This window comes from Sceloporus occidentalis, unplaced genomic scaffold (assembly GCF_023333645.1).
Source record: "Sceloporus occidentalis isolate IW3139 unplaced genomic scaffold, rSceOcc1.0.p SCAF_7, whole genome shotgun sequence".
NCBI classification, from domain to species: Eukaryota; Metazoa; Chordata; class Lepidosauria; order Squamata; family Phrynosomatidae; genus Sceloporus; species Sceloporus occidentalis.
In genome coordinates this window covers 68,744,191-68,760,903 of record NW_028316987.1, presented here as the reverse complement: position 1 = coordinate 68,760,903, position 16,713 = coordinate 68,744,191, and the positions used below count along the sequence as shown (strand labels likewise).

The 16,713-nt window shown below is 41.6% G+C and overlaps 2 protein-coding genes across 4 annotated transcripts; one reads left to right on the top strand and one right to left on the bottom strand.

The window, feature by feature from the left end:
- The first annotated feature begins 22 nt into the window (after window positions 1-22).
- RBM48 (RNA binding motif protein 48) lies at window positions 23-6,105 on the top strand. Of its 2 annotated transcripts, none has more exons than XM_089533222.1 (5): window positions 23-470; window positions 2,718-2,908; window positions 3,108-3,253; window positions 4,148-4,701; window positions 5,877-6,105. In XM_089533222.1, the coding sequence occupies exons 1-5, from the start codon at window positions 288-290 to the stop codon at window positions 5,967-5,969; spliced, it is 1,167 nt and encodes a 388-aa protein (XP_089389348.1). In that variant the 5' UTR covers window positions 23-287; the 3' UTR covers window positions 5,970-6,105. The 2 variants fall into 2 exon arrangements, with proteins under 2 accessions (XP_089389348.1, XP_089389347.1); XM_089533221.1 differs by lacking the exon at window positions 23-470 and adding an exon at window positions 484-866.
- CLXN (calaxin) lies at window positions 6,018-15,533 on the bottom strand. 2 transcript variants are annotated; one of them, XM_089533224.1, is made up of 6 exons: window positions 15,262-15,533; window positions 12,626-12,781; window positions 10,090-10,194; window positions 9,527-9,678; window positions 7,987-8,091; window positions 6,018-6,391 (listed from the first exon to the last, which is right to left on the bottom strand). In XM_089533224.1, the coding sequence occupies exons 1-6, from the start codon at window positions 15,317-15,319 to the stop codon at window positions 6,380-6,382; spliced, it is 588 nt and encodes a 195-aa protein (XP_089389350.1). In that variant the 5' UTR covers window positions 15,320-15,533; the 3' UTR covers window positions 6,018-6,379. The 2 variants fall into 2 exon arrangements, with proteins under 2 accessions (XP_089389350.1, XP_089389349.1); XM_089533223.1 differs by having other exon boundaries at window positions 6,111-6,396.
- Between the last annotated feature and the right edge of the window lie 1,180 nt (window positions 15,534-16,713).

Genomic DNA, 16,713 nt, shown 5'->3' with positions numbered 1-16,713 from the left:
GGTAGCTGGGTTCAATTCGTTCGCTTGGCTCTGCCCCAGGGGAGGGACCAATGGAAGCGTGGGAATGGATTGGCTCGCTATGATTGGCGGAGTGAGAGACCAATGGAAGCGGCGGAATCGATTGGCTCGTTATGATTGGCGGAGTGAGAGACCAATGGAAGCGGCGGAATGGATTGGCTCGCTATGATTGGCGGAGTGAGAGACCAATGGAAGCGGCGGAATGGATTGGCTCGCAATGATTGGTGAAAGAATGGACCAATGGAAGCGGGGGAGTGGATTGGCTCGCAATGATTGGCGGAGTGAGGGAGGAAGGACAGGTGACGGTCGGGGCGCGCGAAGGGAAAATGGCGGCGTCCGTCGGGGGCAGCAGTGGCGGAGGCGTCGGGGGCGCCTGCCAGCACCACGCGCAGAGGGCCGTGTGTGCCTCCCGCGCCAAGTATCGCGAGGGTCGGAGGCCCCGCGCAGTGAAGGTGAGGCTGGCCCTGGCCTTGGCCTTGGCCTTGGCCTGAGGGACTTCACTTAGGAATGGCCCCTTCAGAGAGAGCTCTGTCATGCGAACCCCGAAAGAAACAGCAGTTCGAGGGCTGGGCTGGGCCTCTGGGGAACCAAGGGTCCAAACCCAGCTGGGCCATGGAAGCCCCCGGGAGACCTTGGGCCTCAGAGGGAAGGCAGCACAGACCTCCTCTGGACAAACCTTGCCAAGGAAAACCCAGAACAGGCTCGCCTTCGGGCCTCCATCAGTCGGGAAAGACAAGAAGTACGGCCCTGTTTGGCAGAGTCTCGTGTGGGGAGGAATTTGGCAGCTGTGTGACTCAGGAGACCAAACGCTTCATCCTCTTCTACCTGGGTCAAGTCTGGAGATATATGTACAATATATATATGTAGTATTTGTGTGTGTGTGTATATATAATATCTAGCCAGACTTGAAAAGTATATATGCTATCTATATATTTATATATGCTGTATTATAAATAGTATACTGTATACACTAGATCATGTATAGCGTAATATATACTATACATAGAGAGATATGCTCAATATATTCCATATATATATATATATATATATATATATGGCATAGGAACCAGATGAATATGGCGCCAAAACTCTGAAAGTGATACCATTAACAGAGTGACCCAAGGTCCTAACAGGAAAGGAGAACAAGTCCCTGCTCAATGTGGGGCATTCAAGAGAAAGGTACAGCATGGCCAAATAAAAGCAGAAAAGCCCCACTAATATAAATATAAATTCATGCTTCTTAATCATGCTCATAATGGAGGACATTTTTAAATTCCTCCTGGGAAGAAGACTGAAATGTAGGGTGTGTCCTGGAAAAGGAGGACGTCTGCTCTCCCTGTGCCGTTAAGGAATAGTACTGCGTTTGGTGTAGTGCTTCAAGCCTTGTACTCTGACTCTAGGGACCAGGGTTCAGTTCCCAGCTTGGCCTTGAAACCCACTGGGCGACCTTTGACAAGCCTCACTCTCTTAGCTTTGGAAAAGCAATGGCAAACTCATCTGGACACATCTTTTCAAGAAAACCCCATGATAGGGTCACCTTAGTGTCCATACATCTGAAACAACTTGAAGGCACAGAACAGTCTCTCACAGACGTACTCTTTAGGCTCCTTTAGCATTACCCAGCATTGGGCCAGACCAAAAGACTTCCTGGTCCAGTGAGTTGTTTTCTTGAGGAGCCAAATGGATGTCTAAAAGAAGCCTTACAGTAAAGAATGAAAGGCTGAATGCATTCTGTTCTTCACACAAAGACTCAGCACATAGTTTTCTGAGATTGTTGGAGGTTGTTGTTATTGTTGTGTGGCGACCTAAGGAAAACCTGTCACAGGATTTTCCTGGCAGGGTTTATTCAGAATAGGTTTGCCATTGCTTTCTCCTGAGCCTGAGAGAGTCAACCAAAGTGAGTTTAATGGCTGAGTTGGAAATTGATTTTTTTTAAATTTAATTCATTTTCCTAATTTTTAAAGGCGTGAATCATGGCAGTTAGCTATTTTGCACAGTAGCCCTAATTTCGGCATTCGGCGCTGAAGTTTCACCTGTCTGTCTCAATTCTGGTGTCTAGCTAAGTTGTTGTCTTGGAAGGATAATTATTTTAGTAGTTTGCTGTTTGGCTCTAAAGCAAAAATATTGTACTGGTTGATTATTTTTTAATTTTTTAAGCAATCAGTTTACTGTTGTTGTTGTCACTGTGTGCCTTCAAGTCATTTCTGGCTTCATCTGCCCTGCAGAAATAATCCACTTTGACACTAGGACTGAATGCTGTGGATTTCTGGGAACTGTAGTTTGTCAGACCTTCTCTGACAGAACTCTGTCAGAGAAGGCTAAATATCTCACAAAACTGCTTTTCTCTATAAGAGATTTACTATAGCTGAGTAGGTTAATACAAAGATCTGATGCCTGTGTTGTTGGGTATGTTATTGTGCTTTCATTTTACAAGTTGTGTTTGAGTCAGCTTCGGTGTCGCATGTTCCAAACTAGTTTTCCTAGTCAGTGCTTTACTATTTAAACAATCGATTTCTGTTTCTACTCTGTAATACTAAAAACACTTTATGGATTGCTTCACATTACCTACGCTGTTCCTGCAAACAACTACATCAAACATAGGATTTTACACTTAAATTTTAAACAAGGTTCCGTTAAGCAAGTCTTTGAGACTGATGTCTTTATTACAAAATGAATATTAATATGGTTGTGTTTTCCAGGTATATACTGTGAACTTAGAATCTCGGTATCTCTTAATACAAGGTGTCCCAGCCTTGGGTGTTATGAAAGAATTGGTTGAGCAATTTGCTTTGTATGGCACCATTGAAGAATATAATCCATTAGATGACTATCCAGCAGAAGAATTTACAGAAGTTTACCTGATCAAGTTCCAAAAAATACAGAGTGCAAGGTATTCCTAATTTGGGGGTGATAGCTTGTATTCATTTCTCCATACAACCCTTAGTTGTTCAATTTGTCTTATTAACCACTGTAGTACTTGCATGAAACTAGCACACCGGTTTCTGTCGTGTTGTTAAAGATGTTAAATGTTAGTTATCAACAAAAAGAATCAGTGCTGTAATTTTTTACTCTAATTTTCTCTTTCATAGGGTAGCTAAAAGAAAGCTGGATGAACGAAGTTTCTTTGGCAGTTTGCTGCATGTGTGTTATGCTCCAGAATTTGAGAGTATACAGGAAACTAGAGAGAAATTACAAGACAGAAGGAAATATATAGCAAAGGCAACTAGTAACAAAGGTTTGTGGCTATACACTTTTTGAAAGTTTTATTGTGAGTCTTTGCTGTATTTATTCTTCAACATCTAACTAGTGCAATAAACTACTTGGTTTTCATAGGAGGGGGGAAAGTGTCAGAAAACCTTGCAAGACAATATAGTTTGAAGTATCTTTTTTTTAGTATCTCTGGACCCTTTTTGTTTAGCCCTGCAAAGGAGTTAATTGCCTTCCCCAGAAACCTCTGGGATTGTCAGTTTTTCTTCAGGGTCCTTCAGTGCTGTTTAATATTTTTAAAACTGTTTTTCAATGTTACACAGTGGACCCTTCATATCAGCTGGCTGGGGATCTTGAGATTTGATTGCCTGTAGATTGCTATGCCCCATATTATTCACTGGTGGTGTGGGTTTGCTGACACATCCATGCGCACATTGCTGCCATTGAATAATATGAGGTTCAACCATTGTTTTTTGCCCTCTGCAGGGAGGCTTGGAACCAAAATCCTGTGGGTGGGCACTGTAATTAGTTTGGCAGCCTAATATGATAATAACAAGGAAAAATGCAGCAAGAGTTATGGAAATGGACTTTCTTACACATAATGTACAGTAGTTACAGGTTTACAAATTAATGAATTGCTTCATACTGAAACTTGATCTTGATTTCTCTTCTAAATGTATTGCTATGCATTCATTTCTTTTAATATATCAAGTGGAAAATACTGGCTTAAATCCAACTCTGTCCCAAGTAGATCCATTGAATCAGTGGAGCATACAAAGTATGCAGCTACCAAGTTTCACTTGATTCAATCAGTCTGTTCTATTTGGGAATAAAAATAACAGCTTATTCCACTGTAATGCACTTGTATGCATAAAAGCATGTTGGTAGTCTAAACGTTAGTTTTTGCTATTTTATGTTTTAGAGCAATTGCTGGTTAAAAAACAGGCTTCTAATGCAAGTTTTCAAAAGAGTCCTCGCCTAGACATATCTGGAGCTTATACTTCTGAAGCATCCACTAGTAACCAGAATCCACATGCATATGCTCATGATCCTTGTCAATCATCATGCTATGAACTGCCAGTTCATAGTGTAGCAGCTCCTTCAAGAGAACACTGTAATAGTGCATTAGTAGGACCTCAGCATGTTCCTGTCTGTGCTGAAACAATGGAGTACTTCACCCAGAGCTCAACAATGACTCAAGGTCTGCAGGAACAAATACATAACATATCAGCCTGCTCCAACATGCAAAGAAAGCCACCTTGTGATAATGGACTTGGCAGATTCATGCCCCGAACTACTCAGCTGCAAGAGCGAAAGAGGAGACGAGATGAAGATAACAAACTTGCCCTTCTTGGAAGAATCACTGATAGTGAAGAAATAATTATTGGCCCAAGGTTACCAGAAACACCTAAAATAGACTTGGAAGATGATTCACTGAACACCTCAGCAAACTTAATTCGAAATAGACTAAAGGAGGTATGTTATAAACTAATTCATCATTTTCAAAATGTGTATGTAGTTGAAAAATTAGATAGAAATTGAAGGGGATAAACTCCTCCTATGTAGATACTAATGTCCTGGAACTCTTGGTACATGAGCATTTATGTTCTTTTAATTGCTTTGGTTGGTCTACTCAGGTTGCAGATAAAATTGTATATATGCTAGAATATTTACATCTCAATAATACACATTTACTTGCAAACAATCCCAAGTAAATAGATTTCAGTTTTAAGGCTGTTTCATACAGTAAGTCATTTGCATGGAAGTTAAAATTCCATGGTATGAAATATGTGCAGATATTGTTTCAGTGACTCATGCCCAGAGTGCCTTTTTATGTTCCCGCCTTCTAATAAACCTGTATGATGACTAGAAAACTATTGCTTGACATGTATGGTGCAACACTATATTATTAAATATGGTTGTTCTCCACATGTAATTCATGCTGTGCATGTCATGTCATGTATTCGGGAACCTACTCTCAGGTATAAAATGGTATCTAATAAAGCAGCTATTAGTACCATCATCTTCTGAGGACTGACAGTTAAATGAAAGCTATAATAAGTTAGAATGTGAGAGAAATGTTAAGACCAAAGACAAGGACCACTAGAAATGCATTAATACATAGTCATTTCCTCTAAATTAATAAGTGATAGCTTGTAACACTTGAGTCGAATCCATTTCCGAGAAAGCAGCCACTCACTACACATTGCTTTTCATGTCCCATGACTTCATCTGTGTTCCTTCTTGCCCAGTGCTACCATATGAAAGCTGTTAATGCTTATTGTATCAGAAGGCATATTTGTGGAAATAAGAGCAGAAAGGTGAACTGAATGCTGCAGTGGCTATACCTGTTCTCATTCCATACAGCAATAAGTCAAATGTGAAAGCACTTATAAAAGGAGGGTAGGAAAGTGGTGGGAAAGAGAGGGTGGGAAAAGGCTGTTTTGGTGCTTGCCAGGGCCCCCTCTCTTAGAGACAATACTGAATCAGCCAGGTATTTATCTATATAGGATCATAGATTTGGAAGGGACCTGAAGGACCATCTAGTTCAACCCCCAGACTCCTTACTATACATTGAGTTCAGTTGTCTAGAACAGTTATAGAATGAATACGTTCAGCACACTAAGCTTAGTTCTTTTTTCCCAAACTAGGTTACGGTTCCTGTTCAGACTCCAAAACTATCTGAAGGGATACCCGTAAATAGTCAAACAAATCCGGCTATGAAGCAAAGAAGACGAATATGAATATGTGTTGTATATTCTGTGTATTTAACTTAAAACAGATAAGTGTTTGCTCCTTACAAAACAGTGTAGTATGTCTTGATCTGAAAATATTGATATATTTTTGTACATGTTTAATAAATTATCAATTATACTGTAATTCAATAACTAAATGTATACAGTCCCATTATTTTTTTTTTATTTCTTGGAAACATACTCAGTGATAGATATAAAATATTTTCCATTAATTTCTGAATTCTCTCTAGTGAGACGTATATTGAAATCAATGCATTCTGGATGTTCAAAAGATGAAAGCAAATTTCTGACTTGCCTTTTTTTACTTTAAAAAGATGTATAGTTTTTTTCACACTAATTCAGATAGTATCTTTCATTTGCAGACCTATAACTCAGCAGTATTTTGGAATGCTTGTGCTTCAAACGCCATCCTGCACTGAAAAAGAAAGTGTTAGAATTATATATGTGTGTGTGCATGCATGCTGTTTTTGCAACCCGTAACACTTCCCAGAACACCCTTTTCTGGACAACTGCCTTCCCTGGAAATTTCCAAGACCAACAGTTCACTTTTTAAAATAGCCCCCTGCCCTATCTACAACATCAAAACCTTTTGCATTTTTTAAAAATTAGAGATGTACTTCTGACCACTCCTGGTGAGTGAATTGTTCCCCCTGCCATTCAGCTTTTTAATAATTTTAAAAATATTTTTTTAATCTTTTAAAAAGAATCAGTTTTTTTTTAATCTGGGCACCTGCTAAGGGCAGAAAATTAGGCCTTGGACTGACCTACTACACTTCCCCACCATGGTATAGTTTTAAAAAGTGCATTCTGACTAATACATTGAGCAACTCAGAAGCCTAAAAAATGCACACTTTTAACTGAACAGTAAAGTCTTAACTTTTATATGCAATCTATTATGGCTCATATTAAAACAATGGTGACTAAGGGGCTGAGTATGTCCAGTGGAAGAATGTCTACACTGGCCATTTAATCTGGAGCATTATGCCCCAGATAGACCACAATGGTGACCAAATGCATTGGGCCAGAATTTGGTGCATGTACACAGGCCAGCCAGGCCAACATTACATAAGCCTCGCTGGCCCATCCCTCCTTGGTGCTGCCTTTGTTGCCACTGCAGTTTTGTCACCCAAGTAACTCCCCCCTGTGAGACGCTGTCTGGAATGCTATCACTTTTGCTGAAGTCAGAATGAAGTGCCCCATCATATGATCAGTGAAGGGGCTGCTCTACTCCCCCAACTTTGATGGCACAGATGACTTGATCTGACTTCAGCAGAAATGGTGGCATGCTGGGTAGGCTTTACATGGAGCTCCTGCCCACAAGGAGGCAGCAGCTCTGAAAACAGGCCATCTCTTTTCCTTGCACTGGTTAGTGTGTGAACGAGTGCTTCAGGCCCGAACCAGGCAGCTGTCAACACAGATAACAAGCACAAGATCCTGGGGTTTCTGAGAAACACCGGACTTTCCCTGTTCAGTGCAAAGCTGGGACAAGGCACAAAAAATATGGTATTTCCCCAGAAGTAGCTGTATGTCATGAAGACTGCCAGTACTGGCTTCAAGGCAAATATGTTGTTTTTCACTTGTGTAGACAATCCCTAGGATATTAGGTTCGCCAGTCCCCATTTCAGGCCGCCTCATAGTCCACTACTGTGTCCTGCTGCAATTTGAGAATGGCAGTTCAGTGAGCAAGAAGCTCTGTAAATGAAGGCAGCTGATACTGGCTGGAGTTGCTTGTTCTAATACTTGTTTCCAACTCACTTGCTTCATCAGCACAAGACTGTGGCTGCCTGAAGTTTAAAGAACAAATCTAAAGTGTTTGAATAGTTACACATTTTTACATTCAGTGAGGCCATTTGTTCTTAAATGTCCCCATGAAATCACATCCTCTTACAAGGTCTTGTGTGCTTCTTACAATGAATTTACTGTACCATTTGAAAATGCTATAAATGAATAGATCTATTTATTATGTGCAGCCATTTTCTCTGTGCAGTGTAGAGTATATAAATACCTTCATATCAGGTAAACATGGTCCAAATGCTTCTAAAAGAAGATTCTCATCTCTTACAGCCTTTTCAAAATCCACATAAGAAAGCTTGCCATCATGGTCGTAGTCCTACAAAAGAAGAATAGGCATTGCTCCATTTAGTCTTATTGTACAGACACACAAGTGGAAGCAAGCCTTACTGACCCAATAGACCACGCTAGTAGAACTGAGTTTTTTTATCTGGCTGTTGTAAAAGATCTATTGCTTTATTGATACTTTTAAAAAATGTTGATACCGTTGTTGCAGCTGCTTTAATCTACTGCCAGTTAGGCTAAGGGACAAAATTAAACTCTCAGATTACCTCTTAAATTATTTTTGAAATTATTGTTCAGTGTGCCCGCTCCATACATGGGCACACCATAGCGGCTTCCTGTTTACATGGAAGTCGTGTCACCATTAAATGAATGGTGCGTGCGGCCATGAGCACAAGCTTCATTCTATTGAATGGGGCTTGAGCTTACGTGGAATTTGCCTTGTTGGGGGGGGGGTCTGGAATGGATCCTCCGCGTAAGGCAAGGCTCCACTGTATTTGTGCTGCTTGCAGGTATTTTCTTTTAATACTAAGGATGAATACATTTACTTTGAGATGTATTTAGGGTCCTTTCGTGCTACAGAATTATAGCTCTTTGATTCCACTTAAACTGCTGTGTTTCCATCCTATGGAATCCTGGGATTTGCTGTTTAGGAAGGGGGATTCAGAATTTTCATCCAGAGAGCTCTAGTACCTCACCAAACAACAAGCCCCACGATCCCACAGGATGCAGCCATGACAGTTAAAGTGAGATCAAAGTGCTGTAACTGCACAGAATGAAATGGCCCTAGGTTCTGTGTACAAATCATTAAAATTTAATCATGTCTAACTTTATTTTAAGGCATTTATAACCCGTCTTTTAGCCAAAAAGGCTCTCGGAGCAGCCTCCAAATAATTTGACAGTGCTTGCCTTTACCCTCTAAATAAGACTGGAAACATAAGGGAGGGCTTAAGTTCAGCAGCAGCTATATTTCAGCATGATAGAAGTATACTTGTCTGTTATCCCCCTGCAGTCAGAGCAGTTGAAACCTGAAGATAAGGGCTCTCTCAGTAGCTACTGCAGCCCAAGCACAAATGAAGTACGCTTGGCTGCTCCTTTTATAGCCATAGGAGCAGTAGCAATTGGCAGCTGACAAGAGAGGCTCTCACCAGAAGTTTGGCTCTAGGCATGATAGGAGATATACTCTGCTTCTCAGTCTGGCCATAGCAATGGTTCTTGGAAAAGTGGAGGAGTGGGCTCTCGGTAGAAATAAGGGCCAGGCACAATTAAAGTGTTTTTGCTGCTCTTTAACTTGATTCCCTTTGAGCTAAATACAATTACAGTAAGTATTGATTGCTGAGTAGGTCCAATGAATTAATGGGACTTAAATTGCTTTACAGTAGATCCCTGTATCAATGTGAACTTGGTAGGTATGAAGTCTAGGCTCAACTTTATCTATCTGAAAAGAAATTTTTTGAAGTGATGGTACATACCATTTTTTTCAGTGTTATTTCTACTAAATCTTTAATTCCTTCATCAGGATCTTCTTCTGATGGCTGTTTGAGCAGGCTGTTCTTCAACATATGAAACATTTCCTCCCGTGATATATATCCATCACTGTTCAGGTCATAGACCTCAAAGCAATCTTTAGAGAAGATGGTTAATATAAAGTAGTTAGTTATCAGGTAATCTGAAGAAAACTTAGACATTAAATTATGTTTAAAGGAAATAATGCAAAGATCTCCTTTACTCAAACACATTTTAAAAGATTTCCTTGTACTGTAGTTTCTCTTACACATAGTTTTATATATTTGATTTAATCAGGTTAGCTGCATTTTCCCCCTAAAGTGGACATTTGCTTCCACAGTAAAAACCTGCCTTTTCATTCATTTAGACATTTACATTTTTTTTACATTTGCTGTAAAGCTTCCACTAAAAATTTGACTTCTTAATTTATTATTAAAAGCCACTTATTTGCATACTTTAAAAATTTGTCATTCAAACTAACTTAATTTATGACTAGCATAGAAATCTGCTACTGCCACAGAAACTTTACATTTTATCTTTTCTTCCAGAGATCCTCGAAGAAATATTGATAAGCCTTCTACCCATTCTGTTACACTGACACAGCTGTCATTGTCTTTGTCAAAAGCACGGAACACTAAATGGAAAAGAAAGTATTCATTATTAATATTTGTGCCAAAATAATCACTCAATTACAGGTAAATTCTACACATAGCTAATCAAAATTAAAACTTACTGAGTTCACTGAGGATGTTGTTAGCCATAGCCAGCTAAAAGACATTTTGTTGCCTGAAACAAAAGACAAAGACAGTGCCCCATCCCCATTGCAAGATCAGAAACTAGCTGGATTGGCAATTAAATCTTATTTAATCTGCACAAATCTTGCCAAGAAGCTCCTGCAATAGGTTCGCCTTAGGGTTGCCATATATTATGTGAAGGCACATAATAAGAATCAGCAATGTAATAGTGTCATCAAAGACACACTGCACAGCCAACCTTAAAAGTTTTCAAAAATGGGAAGAAGTCGCTATTCCTTTGTCCTAGAATTCACTGCTATGTCTAATTTGATACCTGTTAAACCTACTAGTGAGTAACCTTCCACACTGTACCACCTAATTTGTTGAAGAATTCTGGTTAACAGTAAAGTTTTGCACACTTTTTGTGGCACTTTAGCTGGCCATGATAAAGCAGGGGTGAATAAGTACAACCCTTGGGGGCTGCATGTGCTGTTTTGCATCCCTGAAAAATAGGTTTCCTGTTTATTTTCTAGTTTAACAGATCTCTTAAAACACCTGAAGGAGCCAAAAGTACTGCAAAAATGTCCCTAGGCCCTCTAGAGCAGTGATGGCAAACCTTTTAGAGGCTGAGTTCCCAAACTGCAATCCAAAACCCACTTATTTATTGCAAAGTGCCATGTCCCTCTGGCTTTCTAGTAACAAACTCTGTGCTGGGGCGACAGGACATATGCCCACAGAGAGGGCTCTGAGTGCCACCTCTGGCACACATGCCATAGGTTCGCCATCACTGCTCTAGAGTGTGGGCAGGGATATGCGGATTTTTTAAAAGCTAAAAAAAAGGGGGGGTTAAAAGTATTTTTAACCACCGGGAAGGGGTGTGGCCCCCTGAGGCCCCATGGGGGCAGTGTGGACTTCCAAGCCCCTATGCCCAGTGGCCCACCCTTGTAATAAAGGTATTGCTCAATTGTTTTCCTAATCTCCTCCATAGAGATACTGTAGCTAGCATGACTATCTTTGTGTTTTAAAATACTTCTGAACACCCTTGAGACCAGAAATGTTTTCAGAAACAGGCGAAACGGACAGGCAGGCAGGAGTGTCCTGAAGCCACTCCCGGCCCAATTGCTCCGGCGTTGCAGCGTCCGCACACTGCTGCCACAGTCCCAAATGGTCTGCAGAAAGAAACGAAAAACATCAGCTCCTTTTTGGGCCACTGCAGCCCCAGGGCGACTCCAACATAGTTTGGGAGTGTGTGTTGTCTAAATGCCACGCCCCTGGAAATAATTATTTGCCACCAAGTGGAAGTTGTGAAAACATGTTTATGGAATTCTCTAACCACAGCTTCTTGTGACAATTTTAACAGTTGCACTATTTGCATTTTAGCAGTTACTCATCTCTATAGCAATAGAAATATGCTTGTCGTGGTGCACACTGCCGTGTACAGCAGAGACTAATTCAAAGCAAGATTACATAAACATGTCTAATATGAATGACTTCTCCATTTTATACTAATTCAATTTTGTGTGAATATTATGTGGAATAAGACCGACTGAATTCTCAGGACTTACTTCTAAGTAGACATGAACAGACTAACACAATGGCCCTATCAGCTATGAAATATATTTAACTACATAGCTGTTAAGGCCATTGTGTTACTCTAAGTAACCTCTCCTGGTCCAATTCCCCCACCTCACCAGATGGGAATGTCATTCATTCATCCATCCATCTCCAAGTGAAGATTGCAGCTGCTGTACGATAAAGTGGGGTGGGTGGCATTTAGGATTTTGGCAATAGTCTGATAATCGTGCCTAAAAAGCAACTGTGAACACGAAACAGTTACTTAGTTTTACTCATCTGTAACTCTTTTGTATTCATAATTGCTGATTAGTCTTGATTACGAAAGGAAGTCGAAGGCTTTTACCATTGGCACCCATAGTTTTTTGTGGGTTTCTTGGGCTATGAGGCCGTGTTTAGAAGAGTTTTTTCCTGACGTTTCGCCAGCAGCTGTGTCTGGCATTCTCAGAGAATTTCTCTCAAGATGCGAGCCAGAGCTGCCGGTGAAACATCAGGAAAAAACTCTTCTAGAATACGGCCTCATAGCCTGTAAAACCCACAAAAAACTATGATTATGATACTTGCTAAAATCATAACTATCCTGTAAACCTATTTTCCATGCATCAGTTGCATGTAACACTAAAACAATTAAGTGACCTACCAACGTCATGAATCACCTAAAAGGCATGGAATAGGAATTTTTTCAGAAGTTTTATGTAAGATTACTTTTAACTGACATTCTAAATGCATACAGATTTGCAAGAATGTATTTAGTCCCACCTCTGTCCATTATCATATCATCTGTCATTCCAAATGTATCGTGAAGGATATTTCGAAATGAATTACGATCTAAACCAACAGCGGCATGTCGGTCGCTGGGCTCCACTTCCAAGTTGTTGAAAAGGTTTATGAGGCATTCCACTTCGTATCTATTGACTACAAAAGAAGTTATGCCACTTAAAATGCAACAGAAAAATGATGAATTTTCATAACATTTACCAATGCTTGCCTTTGAAATGTTTTCCCAAGGGAGAATTGCTGGGAGCTGAATCTGATGCCTTTTCATTCGATCAACTCCTTTACACTTTTTAAAATCCTCTAGTTTTATTGCTCTGTGCTGCTTCAGCTGCTGTAAGTAGTTTTAATCATTTTTATTTTATAAAAATATAAATACATTTATAAAAATATAAAGAGGTCTCAATACAAAGTGTAAATCCTTAATGTTATAGTTTCATGAAAACGTTCCTGTCAAAACCTGGTCTTTAACACTGTTTTGAATCGAATACAACCTTGAGCCGGGTGCAGATAAGATTCCCCTTGTATTTATTACTGCATCTTTAGCCCCCTTTTCCTAATCCTGCCCTTCCTCCAATGAACTCAGGGCATTTTACATCATCTTGATTCATCTTTTATCCTTCCAGTATGGGTGCAAGGAGGCCTGGATTAAATATCCATGGGATTGCATTGATTTGTCATGTTTAGGTCAGTCCTAAGAAGACTACCCTAAAGGCACCAGATCCAGAACGATCTTGGAAGCTAAGCAGGGTCAGCCCTGGTTAGTATTTGGGGCTGCAGTTGCACTGCAGAAAAAATGCTGTTTGATACCACTTTAACTAGCAAGACTGGATGCTATGGAATTCTGGGATTTGTAGTTTTGTGAGCCATTTAGCCTCTGTCAGCTCTGGCGCTACAATAAATTACAAACCCTGGGATTCCACAGAATGGAGCCATGACAGTTATAGCAGTGTCAAACTGCATTACAGATCCAGTGTGGTGTATTTGAGTTTTGGACTAAAGGTTGGAGTCCTGGACAAAAAATTAATGTATAGGACGTGTCCTAGAAAAGGAGGACATCTGGTCACCCTGTCCCATTAAGGAACAATACTGTATTTGATGTGGTTTGAGTGCTGGACTACAACTCTAGGGACCATGGTTCAGTTCCCATCTTAGCCATGTGGAAACCTACTGGGAGACCTTGGGCAAGTCACACTGTCTCAGCCTCAGAGGATGGCAATGTTAAACCTCCTCTGAAGAAGTTGTGCCAAGAAAACCTCATGATAGCTTCACCTTAGAGTCTCTGTGAGCCGGAAATGACTGGAAGGCACACAACAACAACCACCACCACAAAAAACTGCATTAATACTGCAGTGTGGCAGCAGCACTAAAGTTGGAGCCACCAATCTGATTTAGCCCACAGTGAGCACACCTTCGCAAGCCACTGAGCTTCATGTTTGGGTCTGAATTTGAACAGTGAGCTCCTTGACTGTTGTCCAGGGTGACCAGATGTCCTTGTCGCATACGAAGACAAGGCAGCCCACAATGGAGGACATTCAAGAAAAATGCAGGACATTCTCAAGTAAAGGCTCAAGAAAAACTCTTATAAATGTTTCTATTTTGGATTGTTCAATTGTTTAACTGTCTAATAATCGTAAGCCGCTCTGAGAGGCTTTAGGGCTGAAGGGCGGGGTATAAATACCATAAATAGGCCATGGCAAACTTCCACTGAGCCGAGAGAGAACCCTGTGATGTCGGAAACAACCTGAAGGCACACCACCACCATGACAACACTGCTACAAAAGGCATGAAAGGAGCGCCTGAGGCAGAGGGATCCCAGACTATAGGCCAACATGGCAGAGGCTTCTGGGAGCTGAAGTCCAAAATCTCTTAAAGGGTAGAGTTTGGGACCACTGCCTTAGTGGATGTACTAAAACAGGTGGTGCTTGCCAATAGGGAAACCAGACTTGGCCATAGAGGATCGTTGGAGAATACTTGCTCCATAGAGAACCTTTGGGGAATACTTGCCCATAGGGAACCACTGGGGAATACTTGCCCATAGGGAACCACTGGGGAATACTTGCCCATAGGGAACCACTGGGGAATACTTGCCCATAGGGAACCACTGGGGAATACTTGCCCATAGGGAACCACTGGGGAATACTTGCCCATAGGGAACCACTGGGGAATACTTGCCCATAGGGAACCACTGGGGAATACTTGCCCATAGGGAACCACTGGGGAATACTTGCCCATAGGGAACCACTGGGGAATACTTGCCCATAGGGAACCACTGGGGAATACTTGCCCATAGGGAACCACTGGGGAATACTTGCCCATAGGGAACCACTGGGGAATACTTGCCCATAGGGAACCACTGGGGAATACTTGCCCATAGGGAACCACTGGGGAATACTTGCCCATAGGGAACCACTGGGGAATACTTGCCCATAGGGAACCACTGGGGAATACTTGCCCATAGGGAACCACTGGGGAATACTTGCCCATAGGGAACCACTGGGGAATACTTGCCCATAGGGAACCATTGGAGAATGCTATCCTCATAGAGAATCATTGAATCCTTGCCCCATGTAGAGACTCATTGGAGAACACTTGCCCATAGAGACTCATGGAATGCTCACAGTGCTTGGCTGTTTTGCAGAGGGACTCAGCCAGCTTCTGCAGCTTCTTCCTATTCATGCCGGGCCTCTTGGCTCCCCTCCGCCTGGAGCCTTGCGGTTCCCGGGGCAACGGCTGGCCTGGGCCTAGTGGGGAGTGGGGCAAAGAAATGTAAGCCGAGGAGGGAGCGGCCTAGAAGAAGCCAGGGCCCCCTTCAGGGAGAGTGAGGGGAAGTAGTCCGCCTGGGGCTCCCTCACATTGAAAGCCTAACTCAAGAAAAAGGCGGACTGCGGAGTGTTTTGGTTACCATGGAGACCAAGAGAACAATAAACACAATAAGCCCTAGGGCAGTACCCCCCCCCCATCACTGTGCTCTTTAAGGGATTTTGGACTTCGGCTCCCAGAGTCCCAGACTATTGGCCAACATGGCTGAGGCTTCTGGGAGATGAAGTCCAAAATCTCTCTTAAAGGGCACAGTTTGGGGACCACTGCCCTCCTGGATGGGCTTAAACAAATGGCAGAAACCAGACTGGAGAATACTTGCCCCATAGAGAAAACATAGTATTTCCCAATAGAAAATCATTGATGAATATTTACCCATAGAGAATCACTGGAGAATAATTGCAGGTATTCCCCAATGATTCTCTATGGGTGTGTATTCAATGATTCTTTATGGACAAGTGTGCTTTCTCTATGAACAGCTATGTTTTCTCTATGGGCAAGTACTGCCATTTGTTTTAGTACGTCCCACTGGAGGGCAAAAGGGATGCCACAGATCCAGGGGGCATCATCATCATCATCCCCTCTTCCCCTTTATCCCTGGACTTAAAGGAGAGAGGCTTTTCACTTAGGTGTTTGTTGTTGTGCGCTTTCAAGTCTTTTGTGACATACGGTGACCAGTGGCAAGCTATTACAGGGCTTTCTTGGCAAGATTTTCTCCCCATAATGGGGTGATGGAATCAAATGGTCATTGGATGAGAGAGAAAAGATACTAAAAGAGAAAACTGAGAGAACTGAAGAAACTCCTCATGAGAGGAAAACAAGTAAAGCTGTCAACCTATTTAAGAAATCTTAGGTCCTTGCAAATCAGTGTACTGAGTGGAGGAGGGAACCTGGGAAATCATTTAATCCAATCCCCTGCACACTAGCAGGCTTTTCTGATGAACATCCAAGTCACTGTTTTGGTACCATCAGCAATAGTGAACCCTTCGCCTTTTTATAGTCTATTCAACGGTTGAGCAGTTCTTACCCTTTCAATTTTCATTCACTTGTTCTTTTCTTATCTTCTGCATCACTAACAAACAAGTCTACTTTATCACAGTATAACTAACAAAAGAGCCTTGGAGAATGAGATGTTGATTCATCTTGTCTGGAGTCATTTAAGAAAGTTTGCATTGCAAATGTGGAGTCACTGACACGCTTTTGACAGTGTGTCCTCCATAGCAGGGTTGGATCAGATGACCCTTGTGGTCCCT